This window comes from Mustelus asterias, chromosome 22 (genome assembly GCF_964213995.1).
Source record: "Mustelus asterias chromosome 22, sMusAst1.hap1.1, whole genome shotgun sequence".
NCBI classification, from domain to species: domain Eukaryota; kingdom Metazoa; phylum Chordata; class Chondrichthyes; order Carcharhiniformes; family Triakidae; genus Mustelus; species Mustelus asterias.
Genome location: NC_135822.1, coordinates 5,789,882 through 5,805,728, shown reverse-complemented (window position 1 = coordinate 5,805,728; position 15,847 = coordinate 5,789,882). Strand labels below are relative to the sequence as shown.

The window sequence follows — 15,847 nt, the reverse complement described above, 5'->3', positions numbered from 1 at the left end:
AATACAGTGGCCAATTTGGGTACAGCAAGCTCCCACACACAGCAATGTGAAAAATAGTCCAGATAATCCGTTGTCAGTGATGGCAATTGAGGGATAAATACCAGCTGGGAAACCTGCACTTCTTCAAAACTGTAATCTCTTTCTGTCCACCAGAGAGGGCAGAACAGACCTCTCATCTGAAAGGCAGCACCTCCAACAGTACAGCACTCCCTCAGTACTAGACCATATGATATAGGAGCAGGATTAGGTAATGAGTTCAGCCCTTCAAGTCTGCTCCACCATCCAATCATGGCTCATAAGTTTCTCAACCCCATTCTCCCACCTTTTCCCCATAACAATCAAAGGTAGCACAAGTTAACCTCACATGGCCTGAGATTGTCATCCTGAAAATGAGATCTTATAAATGGAAATAAATATTATCCTTCACCTATTTTACAAAAAAAAATTGCATTCATGTAGCGGTTAGCTAGAAGCAGCACAGCAGCTAGCACTATTGCTTGGGACCCAGCTTCAATTCCGGCCTTGGGTGACTATCTGTGTGGAGGTTTGCACATTCTCCCCATGTCTGTGTGGGTTTCCTCTGGGTGCTCCAGTTTCCTCCCACGCCCCAAAGATGTGTGGGTTATGTGCATTGGCCTTGTTCAATTGCCCCTTAATGTCAGAGGGTGAACTCTTTGGGGGGGGGGGGGGGGGGCAAGAAAGGGCCTGGTTGGGATTGTTGTCAGTGCAGGCTCAATAGGCCAAATGGCATCCTTCTGCACTGTACTTTGATTTGATTTATTATTGTCACATTAGTATTCAGTGAAAAGTATTGTTTCTTGCACACTACAGACAAAGTATACCAAACATAAAGGAGCATAGAATGTAGTGTTAGTCATTCTATAAATGAATCATGGAATCTAGGGATTCTACGGATACATTAGAAGCCAGAGTGAAGCTTGAAGTGGATGGTGTCACAATGGAACACATTGATAAGTTTGTAAGTACTGCAGTAGGGTGATTGCAGTGAACTGCAAGGGAGATGGCCACAAAGCCACATCTTTCTGACTCATTCTGAGCCATGTACACATGAAGGGCTGAAGGGGAGGCAGTGACATTGTGGTATTGTCACTGGACTAGTAATCCAGAGACCCAGGGCAATGCTCTGGGGGACCCAGATTCGAATATCACCGCAACTTGAATTCAACATAAATCATTGTTTAACAATGCGGGGCAACTTGGAAGGTGGGCAGGCAGCTGAACTCTATTCAGGCTGGGAGGTCGCCCATGCTCTGATTTGGAATGAACGGCATTACAAACTAGAGTGTTTTAAAAATTTCCTGTTCATGACCCTCACGAGAAAGAGCCCTATAACTCTCTCCCGTGCCCCGCGGCGGCGCAGCGTTACCCCACCTCCCGCACTCGGCGTCCCTCTCCGGGGACTCTGGCCACCTGCCGCCTGGCTCCCCCGTTTTAGCACACTGCTGGGCCAATCGGAGCGCGTTGCCGGCGACGCCCCCCGCTGATTGGCTCGGGGGGGGAGGGCAGCAGCGCGCCCCCCGCTGATTGGCTCGGGGGTAGCAGCGCCCCCACCGCTGATTGGCCCGGACAGCGACGCCCGCTGATTGGCTCGGGGCGGCGACGCCCGCGGATTGGCCCGGGTCAGCGACGCCCGCCGATTGGCTGTTGCCGGCGAGTCTGCGCCGCGTCAGCTGACCCTTTCAAAATGGCGCCGGTGTTGTTTTGATGAATAAGAGACTTTGTGTCAGAGGCTGGGCTTTCTGTGATAGAGGGAAAAGGAGCAGGCTGGAGAAAGGAGGGCAATCTCACCCCCACCCCCCCAACCTCTGACTGGAAACAACCTTTATTTATGTCCACCGAAAGAGTTTGAGACAAACTATGCACTTTTGCTGAAATAGTAAGATTTTTTTAAGAGGGGGAAAAAAAATAGGCTGAAAGAATGGAAGAACTTAGTGCTGATGAGGTGAGGAGAGACCTTGTGTTTTCAGCAGTGTCCTGTTTCTCATCTGCTTTAACGTGTTGATTATTTTAAAGCTTGGTCTTTGATTTAAGCGTTTTTTTAAAAGAAAAAGAATAACTCATTGCATGTCCTTTTGTTGCTGAGAGCCAGCAGTAGTCGATATCTGTAGGCCATTCCTGGCTTTTTTTAAAAGAAAATGATTTTAAAGGTTTGTAAAGATCTCCCCCTTTTTTTTTCAATGTCGCTTTGCAGCTTTCTGTTCAGTAATTTGTGCAATGACTTGCTTGTCAGCAGGGAAACTGCAAAAGTAAGTGCTCTCTCAAAGTGGATGATATATGTTTTTTTTGAATGTAAATAACTGATTTCTGGTTCTCTGTGTATATGTGTAGTTTTCTTTAAAATCTAATTCTAAGAAACACTCCCTGAAACCAGCTTTCCAAACGAATTATTTGGGGGTTTTTTTGAAAGCTAATTGCACTTTTTGACTTTTAGCCTGAAGCTGTAGGCCTCTACATTTCTTTCAGGGAGTAGAAGTGTGGGGAGGAGGAGAAACGAGCACAAAAGAGATCTTTTATCAATTAAGAATTGGTTATATGTGAAAGTACAGTATATATAAATGATCGCCTGATTTTGATAAGTGAGCCCTAATGTTTTTGTGAAAATCATGATATATTATGAGTGAACATTTGCTAGTTGATTATTCAAATTTCAAAATATCAGCATCAAATTATTAGCAAATATTAAATTGGTTTTAATTTGCCAATGGATTGGCACATTAAAAGTTTTTGGATTTTTATTTTATAAAAGTGAGAAGTATTAATTTGTGATTATCACAATTTATAATTGCCATACTTGACCACAAGTAGGGCTAATTTATGTTCCTGTATTTGATAATATGCAGTTTTAACAGCTTTCACAGCTTTTTTTTGTTTTAGAAACTATTTTTTGTTTAAAGGACCTAACATTTTTTTTTGAAGGAGATAACTTGCATCCATCTCTCAGCATTTGTTTCTAACCTGTGGTGAATCTTCACGAGAAGTTTTGAAATTGTTAAGTATAAAACTGAACTGGCTGAGAAGGATATCAGTTCAAGCAGTAGGAATAGTTTTATTGTTGGTGACAAACATTTTGCACCATCCTGAGAGCAGCTGATTTTTGAATTGCTAACAGCATTCCACCCTATATCTGTACAAGATGCTGTTGTCTGTTTTCTCTTAAGCTTTCTTTCTGATTCTCTTCCCTGTTTATGCCATGGGCTGTGACTGCTACTCTCTCATTCACACGTGTTTATCACTGTCTCCTGTTAAAGCAACAGTTACTGATTTCAAATACTTGATGTTCTTGCCATGGAAAATAGGTTAAACCTTTTACTTCTCCAGTTTACATCACCTGCCAGCAATTCTATTGTCTCATTCAGCCATATTGGAATCCTTTTCCTAATACCACTCTTAAAATTATTTGGGATAGAAAACTTATTGGCCTGCTTTGCATGTTTTGAGTTTATTGCAGCCCTTTACTCAAAAATATCATAACTCTGACTCTTGCATACCTTATTGATGCTAAAATATATGGGGGTCTCAGATTAAATGGCAATTCTATTTATTTACTATCTTAAACCTATTGAGGTATGAATAATGTTGTATTTCCCAACCACTCCCCTCAATCTCTTGTATCCGGTTATTTACAATGTAAATTATTTAAATTGATATCTAGCATTGCACTTTTGGCGAATTTGCAAACTTATTTTCAGATTCAAGTTTTTTCCCTCTCCTTTTTGAGTTGTTCACCCCACCCATCCTGGTTTTGCTGCCCACCATGGACTTAGTTTTTGCTGTTATTGCCCAAGAAATCTCTTCCACTATTCAATCTTCATTGAGCCACAAACGATTTTTCACAAGGCCAGGTTGGCTGAATTGATTTGGCTGCGATTCTTATTTTGAGTAGCACAATTACTTCAGAAATGTTGGCTTAACCTGTAGAAGTGTATAAAAGTAGTTTTTTTTTTGTTTCTCAGACTTCAGTTATTTGTAAATTTTCTGCCTGGGTCAAAGTGTGCTGCAGGTGATTATAGTTCCATAGGAAATGCACAACTCCCATCATGTCTGTCTCATTCATTGGGAAAGTAACTTGTTCAGATTTCTGCTGCATGCTGGGACTGTTTTGGTTGTTGTTGACTGAATTGACTTTGGTTCACATTTCACCCAACTATTCAATTGACTAAACAGGAGCCAATTGGTTCAGTTGTCAATGACATTACGCTACATTCTCTCTCCCAAATTCTTCCATCACAAAAAAGATACAGAAGTGAGGTCACGTACCAACCAACTCGCGAACAGCTTCTTCCCTACTGCCATCAGACTTTTGAATGGACCTACCTCATATTAAGTTGACCTTTCTCTACACCCCAGCTATGACAGTAACACTACATTCTGCACCCTCTCCTTTCCTTCTCTATGTACTGTATGCTTTGTATAGCATGCAAGAAACAATACTTTTCACTGTATACTAACATATGTGACAAATCAAGTTAGAGGTGAAATGGGTAATTGTGTAGAGTTGAACGTGGGGGCATTTTAGTCAGCAGCATGTATTGAATAAATTATTTTCTATGCTTTTTGAGAAGGAGTGGTTTAAGCTAGCAACCTAAACCTGTCCTCTGTAATTAGTACAATTGCAGGTATAGAAATATCAAAACATAGAAGGTAGGAGCAGGAGGAGGCCATTTGGCCCTTGGAGCCTGCTACGCCATTCATTACGATCATGGCTGATCGTTCAACTCAATAGCCTAATCCTGTTTCTCCCCATAACCTTTGATTCCATTCGCCCCAAGTGCTATAGCTAGCTGCCTCTTGAAAGAAATGCAAGAAATATACACGCACAACTCTTCCATCTGCTGGTACCATGCCCTAAGAGGGTGTTGGGGACTATGAATGTCCATTGGTTTGGTCCATGATAATGGTTGACAAAGTACTACAGTGACTTGCCTTCTGCAGTATGCCAATCAGGAAACTCAGCCGGTCTTACCATCAACCATCAGGCATATAGGAAGGATTTGCAGCCTGATAATCAACCTGTCTCCATGCTATGAACAGATCTTTCCATGGTCTATCGAGTCCTGAACTGGAACTTTAACCTGGAGTTTTTGGCCCTGAAGTTGGGATGCTACCCATCGCAACAAACGATCTCCCCACACACAGCCAGTTGAATCTAACTTATACTTCATGTAACCCTGTCTTTTTCCCAATTTGTAAAATGTTTCGCTTCTGACTAGACTGCTCCATGTCAACATGCGCAAGAGAATTGAGGGAAAAGTAAGAGAACAAAGTAATAAGGTAAATGGACTGAAATGTAGAAAAGGAAAAATTATGCAATAATAACGTGCATTTATATAATGCCTTAAACATAGGAAAACATCCCAAGGCACTTAACAGGGCATAGTGAGACAAAATGTGACACCTCCTGAGGAAAGAAATATCTGGTGCGATGGATTGAGCGATTGGTCAGAGTTACGTGATAAGGAGAGTCTTAAAGGGAAAATGGAGGTGGGGAAGCTGAGAGGGTTCAGGGGTGGAATTCTCGAGTGCACAGCTTAGGAAGCTGATGGCATGGCTGCCAATACTGGGGTGAAGGGAGGTCACTATTCTGTAGAACTGGTTAAAGTTAGTGATGGTGAGGAGTGAGGTCGTGAAGATGCATCAGAAACTATCAAAGGAAGCTGGCATACCTGGGTCAGCTCTTCAGAAGAGCTAATCAGTCCCACTCTTTTTCTCTGTCACCCTGCAAATGTTTCCTTTGTAAGTATATATCTGCCTCCCTTTTGAAAGTTGCTATTTCATCCGTTTCCATCACCTTTTCAGTTATTGCATTTTGGATCCTTTTGGATTTTTAAAAACAAATTACCTTAAATCTGTGTCCATTGTTGACTAAACACCATGTTAGTGGAAAGTTTCTCTTGGGCAAAATCCCATTTCATTTTGAATGTATCTATCAAATCTCCTCTTGGCCACCTTTGCCCCAAGAACAATCTCAGCTGCTCTTATCTCTCCACATAACTGAAATCTCATATCCCTGGTAAATCTCTACACCACACCAAGGGCTTGACGTCAAGTGCAAGTGTAGTGCAAAGAATTGTGCTCGTACTCTAGCTGACGTGTACCTAGTGATTTGCAATCACTTCTTTGCTTTCGTTCTCCCGTCTCTCTTGATAAAGTGACGTTTCTTGTATGCTTCTTCTGGAAACTTTGCTCTTTGTTCTGCCCCCTTCAAAGATTTGTGTATGTGAACGCCTAGGTATCTTTTGTTCCTGCATGTACCATTTGGTTTGCTGCTGCCCTCACTTTTTTTATATTGCTAAACTTTGTGTCAACTGTAAACTTTGAAATTATGCTCTCTTTATCCATTTAGATTAGAAAAGATTGAATACAATGCGAGTGAGATGAAACAAGGAATGCTGAGGGGAAAAAGTCAGCAAATTGGCTTTGGTGTATGTTCGAGGAACAATTGTGCTATTTTGTGTTTACCACTGATAAATGGGAAAGTAATGATCTTTATCCATGTGGAATAACCTAGGCATTTTTCATAGCCTTAGTTTCTTTATCTTCTCGATTTTGGACCTGGATGGAGATTTTTGATACATTTATTCTGTACATAATGATTTATAACTCATTAATGCCTTAGCTTATTTTCTTAATCAGCAGAGCTAGACAATAACTTTACATTTATATAGTGCTTAGAAAAATGTCCAAGATACCCTTCTCGAAGGTGAATGTTGATGTAGTTTCGCTATTGATCATTCTCTGTGTATGTCTCGATAGTTTTGGTAGGGAATTTGCTCACAAAGGATATCACAAGTGAACCCAGTCCTGCTGTCACTTGATGCTTACACGTACTTTCCCTCGTGGTGAGGGCCAGCCACCAGAAAGCAATCAGGAGCAGTAACCCTGCCCAACTGTTTTTACACTCACTGAGAGCAATTGCACTGGCCCCACTGCCATTCTGAGGTGCACTAGCTCAGTGTAGTCAGACTTTGTAGCTCAGTCCCACATCAGATATTACGTGCATCAATTGAGTTATTGGAGAGTTGCTTTTGTTTTATAAAAATAAACAGCTGTACGCTTAAGTGTCATTGTTTAAAGCTTAAAGTGAAATTAACCCATATGTACAGTTACCAATAAAAGGGCTGTTGCTTTAAAAGAGCTGAGATATGGAAAAACTTGCATTGAATGTAGTTAACAAGTATGTTATACAGGGTTTCTCAAATAGCTTTTAATAGCTAAACTAACCACAAAGCAGCTGTGAGCCACATAAACCCAGAAGGTCCCAAATTGAATCTATGGTCGATATTTTGTAAGCTGACCTTGTACGGTGTAGCATTGGGATATTGCAGTTAGATCTGTGCTGCTGGGCTAGGGAGGGATGACTGGGCATGGTTCCCATTGCTGATCATTAGAGGCATCAACTGGAAAGTGTTTGTGTGGATATTGGGCAATGATAGTGCTGAACATTCATGTGATGTCTGTTTTAGACATGCAACCTGCAGCAATTTTATTTGTCCGGATTTCCAGCTACTAAGGAGACTTGGGCAACTTGCTGGAGGACTTCCAACTGACATATGGGGCAACACCTTCAGGAGGAAGTGTTATCGGAGACCATGTTGTGTGAATGAACTGGTGCAGCCCCTTGCAACACTGCAGTTACAATTGGACCTTGGGTTCTTGCAGCCAGGGTCTCTCGCTCCCCCACCCCAATAATAACGGGCTCAGATTCATTCCGAGTTGAGTTTGAGACTGTAACTTTTCTCAGAGACTTTATTATTGGATAGTATAACAGGCACAGTTTGACGCAGCTGTGATGAGGACAGATGCTGTGCCATTGCTGTGTGTGCAAAGGCTTCTTACAGTGTAAGGTGTCCTCTGTTAATGAGCAAGTGATTTTAAACTTGTGTACAAGGGACATAAGAAAGTAGTTAACTTCTCCAAAGATGTGCGGGTTAGGTTGATTGGCCAGGTTAAAAAAAAAAAAATTGCCCCTTAGAGTCCTGGGATGTGTAGGTTAGAGGGATTAGCGGGTAAAATATGTGGGGGTAGGGCCTGGGTGGGATTGTGGTCGGTGCAGACTCGATGGGCCGAATGGCCTCCTTCTGCACTGTAGGGTTTCTATGATTCTCCCAAAGGCCCTGAGTTCATCCAATGAGTAGACCAGTAAGATAGCAGGTTTGGTTACTAGTTCATGTTAAATTAGCTGATTTTTGGGTGACTGGTGGTTAGGCGTACAGTTTATCTAGTTAGGAAGACACAATCATCCTGGCTTTCAGTAGCTGATGGCTGTGTATTGAACCCTGATGGAATTGCATGAATGTGGTCTTTGGGTGAGACTGGAATCATCCTTGGTTGCTAAGGCCCCTGCAGTTGAGTGATACACCAATACTCGGGCAGAATTTGCAAAGTGAGATGTGGCAGAGTGACCAGCACCTATGGCATTGTTCCTCATGGCTGGAAATGTTACAGGTGCGTGGGTGGAAGTGGGTGTAGCTAAGCAGTATTAGTCAGTTTTTCTTAGTAACTTTCTCTCCTGGTTGTCTTAACATTGACTGGTTCGCTTAGTGACAAGACCTCCATGCTATTCCATCTTTATCTGGTTGCAGTAACCAATTTGCTGTCTGTCTTTTTTTTAGGGGGGCAGTTAACCATTTTGTAGGTGTGGCTTTTTAGCCATGGCTGGAGGTTTGGAGGAGGGGGAAATACACAGGAAGGATCTGTTGTTAACCGCACAAGCTTGTCTGTTAGCAGAATGACTAAGGTTGTGGGTTCTTCTAATGGTGAAGGGTAGTGTGGATTCGGGATGTAGAGAAAGGGAGAAAATTGCAAAACAAAATCTGAAACCAATTGTCCTATTTTTTTGTGCTTGTGGAAAATCTCAAACATGTTTGAAAAGTTAAATGTATAAAAATCCCTTTATGCAGTTTTGCTTATAGGGGCAAGGCAAATAACCTCTTCTGTATATGGGAAATTTTATTACAGGTTACCTTTACTCTAAGTAAATATTTGTATTAGAAAACGCTGGTATACTTTGAAAAACTGAGATTCTTCCCCATAGAAACAGAAAATTGGGGGGAAAAATTTTGCAAAGCCATTATTTTCTCTTCCAGAACATGTGAACTGCATCCATAGAAGTAAAGGCAGCAATTAAACAGGCAGTTTCATTTTAAAGCAAAACTCCAGAAATGCATTATTTTGTTCGTGAATCTTTGAGCTAAGTAACTTTAAAAAATGTAATGTTATAAAATCAACTCTGCTAAATTCTTCTCCATTGGAATTGTAGTGGCACCCTGTAACCATTTGACCCACTGAGCCCAAGCCAACTTCCAAAGAACAATTTATTAATACACTCTCCTGTCTTCTCTCCGTAGCCCTGCAAGTTTTTCCCTTCATGTGCTTAGCCAATTCCCTTTTTGAAAGCCACCCCTGTCTGAAAACATTTTTCCTCACGTCACCTTTTGGTTCTTTTGCCAATCACTGTGAATCTATAACCTCTGCTTCTTGACCCTTCTGCCAATGGGAACAGTTTCTAACAGTTCAGTCCAGAACATTGATGATTTTTGAATGCTTGTTTCAGACCTCCTCTGAACCTTCTCCTCTTTAAGCAGAACAATCGCACCACCTCCAATCTAACCACGTAGGGGAATTTCACAGTAACTTAATTAGTGTTAATGTAAGCCTACTTGTGACTAATAAATAACCTTTAACTTTAACTGACGTCCCTCAACCCTGGAACCATTTTCGTCAATCCTTTCTAATGTCTTTCATCCTTCCTAAAGTGTGATGCACAGAATTTTGCTGATACCTATAAATGTTAATCACTCAAAGTCTTAAAAAAGAGATTGTAATGCAAGGAGTTCGTAGAATCATAGAATCCCCTACAGTGCAGAAGGAGGCCATTCGGTCCATTGAATCTGCACTGACCACAATCGCACCCAGGCCCTATTTCCATAACTCCACACATTTACCCTGCTAGTTCCCCTGACAGTAGGGTCAATTTAGCATGGCCAATCCACCTAACCTGTACATCTTTGGACTGTGGGAGGAAACCGGAGCACCCGGAGGAAAGCCACGCAGACACGGGGAGAATGTGCAAACTCCACACTGACAGTGACCCGAGGCCAGAATTGAAAAGTTAAAGTTGATTTATTTGTCACAAGTAGGCTTACATTAACACTGCAGTGAAGTTACTGTGAAATTCCTCTAGTCGCCACAGTCCGGTGTCTGTTCGGGTCAATGCACCCTAACCAGCACATCTTTCTTTAATTTGATTTATTATTGTCACATGTATTAACATACAGTGAAAAGTATTATTTCTTTCACGCTATAAAGACAAAACATACCGTTCATAGAGAAGGAAACGAGAGAGTGCAGAATATACTCAGAATTTCAGAATGTGGGAGGAAACCGGAGCACTCGGAGGAAACCCACGGTGATTGAACCCGGGTCCCTGACGCTGTGAGGCAGCAGTGCTAACCGCTGCCACCGTGCCGCCCCAGTTGTTTAAAGAAAAATGTTACCATACAGCTGAGAAGGATTGGAACCTGGCTAGACTGAATATTTATAGTTCAGATCCTTGGAACTTCAGCTAAGCATTGAATAGTTGTTGACCTCCCATGGTGAAGTTTGTGTATGTGTTCTAAAATAACACAATACTGCATCAATACAATTTTTTATTTCTATTGCAGTAGGATTAGAAGGGAATACACATTTGAGATGAATCTTCTGAATAAATGTAATGGGGTTTTGCCAGGTAGTGGCAACTGTTAATTGCATTGGCGTTTCTTCCAGCAATGAATTTAGGTTTGCACTCTACTGATTTTTGTCAGCTTTAGGTTGCATTTACTACTTCCTCATGTACAGCTATGTTGGTTATTGCAAATGTCCAAAATGTATTGTGTTACCTGGTATCCCTGCCAGTGTAACCTGTTTGAATGTTCTAGGACATGGCACTGCCTTTTAACTTTGATGTAATGATTACAGATTACTGGGCATCTGTTACTGAAAGCTTGGGAGCTAATTGTTAGACCCAGCAACAGCTTTGGTAATCTCTCACTTTTGAGTGGAAGCTAAATTTAGCTCCAATAAACTGAATCTTGAATACTGATGTCTGAAAATAGATGAATCCTTTTTATAAAGTAAGGTGCTCGCTTTTGCCTTGCCTCTCTGCTGTGGGACAGTAATCAGTGTTCTTTCCCCAACATATTTTGAATTTGAACCTTGTACTGTAATTGTGACCTGTACATCTTTAGTAGGCTGCTTTTAGACACCAGCAAATGGGTTAACAACTATATGGTGCAGGAAAATTCTCTACGATAAGAATGACGCATGATGGGTGGCACAGTGGTTAGCACTGCTGCCTCACAGCACCAGGGGCCTGGGTTTAATTCCCGGCTTGGGTCCCTGTCTGTGTGGAGTTTGCACATTCTCCCCGTGTCTGCGTGGGTTTCCTCCGGGTGCTCCAGTTTCCTCCCCCACAGTCTGAAAGACGTGCTGGTTAGGTGCATTGACCCGAATAGGTACCGGAGTGTGGCAACTGGGGGAATTTCACAGTAACTTCATTGCAGTGCTAACGTAAGCCTTACTTGTGACTAATAAATAAACTTTACTTTAACATGATTATTTTAATACTCCTTTACTCCTTGCTTCTTCCTGCTCCTATCTTCTGTGTTTTTATCGGTTATGGGGAAAAAGCAGGATTAGGCTATTGAGTTGGATGATCAGCCATGATCGTAATGAATGGCGGAGCAGGCTCGAAGAGCCAAATGGCCTCCTCCTGCTCCTATCTTCTATGTTTCTGTTTTATTTAATCCTCTGCCCCCACCCTCTCCCACAGACCAAGAGATGTTAAAATCTTGAAAATGAAATCCTGCCGCCAGCCCCCTGTCCCACCTGGAGCACGGGGTTTACCCAAGATGGAAAAGTTATGGGCTGATGTTGCCCAACATGATGTTAGTGGCAAGCTGAGGGACCATTGCACTGTCTGCTTCCTAGCGCTACACTGGGAAGGAGCCAACTGCCCAGGAGAGACCAAGATAAATGTCAAAAATACTCTTTTCTTTAAAACTCTTTATAGTACGAGAGCAGGAGTGCTCACCCCCATCCTTCAAGGAGCCCCTGGCAAGTTGGGTTTCTCATGGGGAATAAGTTCCAAAATCCATGCTTCAAATTTGATAGTTCATAAAATTCTAACGCTTTGGGCTGTCAGGAAATACAATCATCTTGCTTTTCACAACTGTTGTACTTCTGAAGCAGTTTCACCAGGGTTGCCACTGCCATAGACCACCACGTCACAATGAAGGTGCAACACCTCACTGAGAGGAATCCAGCACTAACATTCCAAACTATGATCAGCATTGGTTCCCTCTCCCATGCTTGTCGTATGAGGGATGGTTGAGGACTCTGGGTCTGTACTCGTTGGGAGTTTAGAAAGATGGGGGCGGGGGGGATCTTATTGAAACTCACAGGATACTGTGAGGCCTGGATAGAGTGGACGTGGAGAGGATGCTTCCACTAGTAGGAAAAACTAGAACCAGAGGACACAACCTCAGGCTAAGGGACGATTCTTTAAAACAGAGATGAGGGGGAATTTCTTCAGCCAGAGAGTGGTGAATCTGTGGCACCCTTTGCTGCAGAAGGCTGTGGAGGACAGGTCATTGAGTGTCTTTAAGACAGAGATAGAGAAGTTCTTGATTAATTATGGGGAAAAGACAGGAGAACGGGGATAAGAAAAATATCAGCCATGATTGAATGGCGGAGCAGACTCGATGGGCCGAGTGGCCTAATTCTGCTCCTATGTCTTATGGTCTTATAGTCTCCAATGGGAGTGCAATTTTCCTGAGCTAGATGTTCCCTGAACTAGGAATAAATTAAACAGGAAACATATCTAAAATATTAATGTTTGAAATTTTGAGCACATGACTTTGATGGCTGATGTAACTGGATGTTAAAACTGTCAGGAAATGGAGAGAATACTGCTGTTGACATCTATATACCTTTCTACCACGCTGCTATTTTTAGTTAGGGTATAAGTATTTAGGACAGCATTGAAGTGTTTGCTGAAATTTCACTGTTACTGGTTTGTTTCTCATTACACTGAGAGATGTTGTGGCAAAGATATTCTTAAACCTGTTTCATGTGATGTACATTTCACAGTATGATTGAAATTTCAGAAGACCTTTCAGCCCCTTGTGCTCGTGCTAGCCTATTAACTGGAGCATCCACTCTAATCCAACTTTATTTTTCAAATGCCTATCCAACTTAATTTTAAATTATAATCTGTCTCAATGTCCACTTATGATTAAAATATTTCACATGTTCTACTAACTTCTTGACTTTCCTTACAATGGTAATTCTTAATTTGTCAACCAACGTTTTTGGCTTTTTTATAAGTCTAATTTTGAAAGCCGCCTTGAATCTCAATCATTTTTTTGTAAATCATTGCATTGTTCTTTCCATGGCTGTAATGTACTTTGCATAATGATGGGACTATTCCATCTGTGGAGTGACCAATATTTTATGCACTTTTGATATGTATCATTGACACTTTTTGGGTTATGTCCTTCTGTCTACTTTCTCACAGTTTGCCATGTTTGTACTGGGGGGGGGGGGGATGGCTTTCCTATGGGTAGGGTTGTCCTGTGATGAGAGGCTGGGCAAATTGGGCCAATTGGACTGAGATAAGGAGCAATTACTTTACCCAAAGCGTTGTGAATCTTTGAAATTCTCTCCCTCAGAGGGCTATGGATGCTCTTTCATTCACTATATTTAAAGCTGGGATAGACAGATTTTTGGTGTCTCTAGGGAAATGGGGGCAGGTGATAAAGTAGACTTGAAACCCAAGAGCAGCCATGAAGGTCATTAATGGTGGAGCAGGCTCAAAGATCCATGTGCTCTACTCATACTCCTATTGTGTTTTTTCTGTGCCTGTTCCCGCATAATTTATGATAAATGGGGAAAAAAAAGTCCAAACAATTCCCTGAGGCCCCTTCAGGAATTAGCTGATTTCCAATCCACTATTATAGAATCTACGGCATGGAGCCAGGTCTTTTGGCCCAAGCTGGTCCATGCTGACATTGCCTGCATTTAGGCCATGTCCCTCTAAACCTTTCCTATTCATGTATATCTCCAAATGCCTTTTAAATATTGTCAATGTCCCTGCCTCAACTACTTCTTCCGGCAGCTCATTCTACACACATACCACCCTCTGTGTAAAATAGTTGCTCCCCAGTTTCCCATTAACTCTTTCCCTCTTAACTTAAACCTATGGTGGCACAGTGGTTAGCACTGCTGCCTCACAGTGCCAGGGACCCGGGTTCGATTCCCGGCTTGGGCCACTGTCTGTGTGGAGTTTGTACGTTCTCCCCGTGTCTGCGTGGGTTTCCTCCGGGTGCTCCGGTTTCCTCCCACAGCCCAAAGATGTGCGGGTTAAGTGGATTGGCCGTGCTAAATTGCCCCTTACTGTCAGGGGGACTAGCTAGGGGAAATGCATGGAGTTGTGGGGATAGGGCCTGGGTGGGATTGTGGTCGGTGCAGACTCTATGGGCCGAATGGCCTCCTTCTGCACTGTAGGATTCTATGCCCTCTAATTCTCAATTCTCCAACTCTGGGGAAAAGACTGAGTGCATTCACCCAATCCATGCCTCTCATGATCTTGTACACCTCTATAAGATCACCCCTCAGTCTCCTACGCTCCAAAGAAAAAAATCCTAGGCCTATCCAATCTCTCCCTATAACTCAGTCCGTTGAGTCCTGGCAACATCCTTGTAAATCTAAGATGTGTCAGTGTTTGCTTGCATTCAGGTCATTTACTTGTCCTTCATTGCACAGAAGCAAATTCAGTGCTGCATCCTCCATGCTGACAATGCAACATGCTGAATAAGAAAACAGTCCTGGATGTATATGAGGGAAATTAATTACTAACTTTTGTTACAAGACAACCTGTCTTAAATAGTTAAGGTCCCCATTATTACTACTGCAATAGCAAGTTGCCTAGATATAATTTGCATTCAAATCATAATTGATTTCTTTGCCACTACTTTGTCGTCCCAAGCACTACCTATATTGCAAAAATATTCTTCCTTTTAATTAGAACATCACAAAACAGAATATCTGGTTGATATCACATTACTATTTGTGGGACCATTTCCTACATTGCAATGATCACACTTCAGAAATACTTCATTGACTATAAAGTGCTTTGGGGGGATTTACTGTTGTTCTATCCAGTGCCACATAGAGATGCAAGCCTTTCTTCAGAAACTCTCCCTCCATTTTAGAGTCTCTTGCTCCTAATGTTCTATTTCTAAATCTTTGCCCATTTCACATTTTGACCATTGCACTTCTGATCCACTTATATTCCTCAAATTTGTTTTTTCTTTGTTATTTCCTTTGATTTCCTTCTCTTTAGCTCCTTTCCTGTTTATCCTGAGATATGTCCCAAGTTATGTCTGTCAGCTTAATGCATCGATATGTCTTTTTAGGGAATACTGAAATGGGAGAAGTTATGTAATATTTTTGATCATGTTTAAACTCGTCCAATGGTATGAGATTCCACAGTGTAGAAATGACACTGTCCACACACAGCAGCATCCCAAAACTTAAAAGGCTGAATTTAGAATTGATTTATTGTTTTCTTAAAAAGTGTGCTGCTTGTGGAAAGACTTATTAGTGAGTGCTGTGAGGGAATGCAATAAAGATGAGTTTGCATCCGTCATGGCATGAGTAGATGTGTCATGGTAGAATAGGTTTATTTCACCAATGTAGAACAAGAAATGGAATACTGCCTCTTTGAAATTAGACAGAAGAAAGTAATTTTGCACTGCAATAATAATGAGTAGCAGCAAGCTTG

The 15,847-nt window shown here is 41.8% G+C and overlaps 1 protein-coding gene across 1 annotated transcript in view; it reads left to right on the top strand.

Moving 5' to 3' along the window:
• The first annotated feature begins 1,696 nt into the window (after positions 1–1,696).
• ube4b (ubiquitination factor E4B, UFD2 homolog (S. cerevisiae)) overlaps positions 1,697–15,847 on the top strand; it is an 81,384-nt gene continuing 67,233 nt past the window's right edge. The window contains exon 1 of the mRNA XM_078238684.1: positions 1,697–1,963. Coding sequence (XP_078094810.1) covers positions 1,940–1,963 — 24 coding nt within the window. The 5' untranslated portion in view covers positions 1,697–1,939. The remainder of the gene's footprint in view (positions 1,964–15,847) is intronic.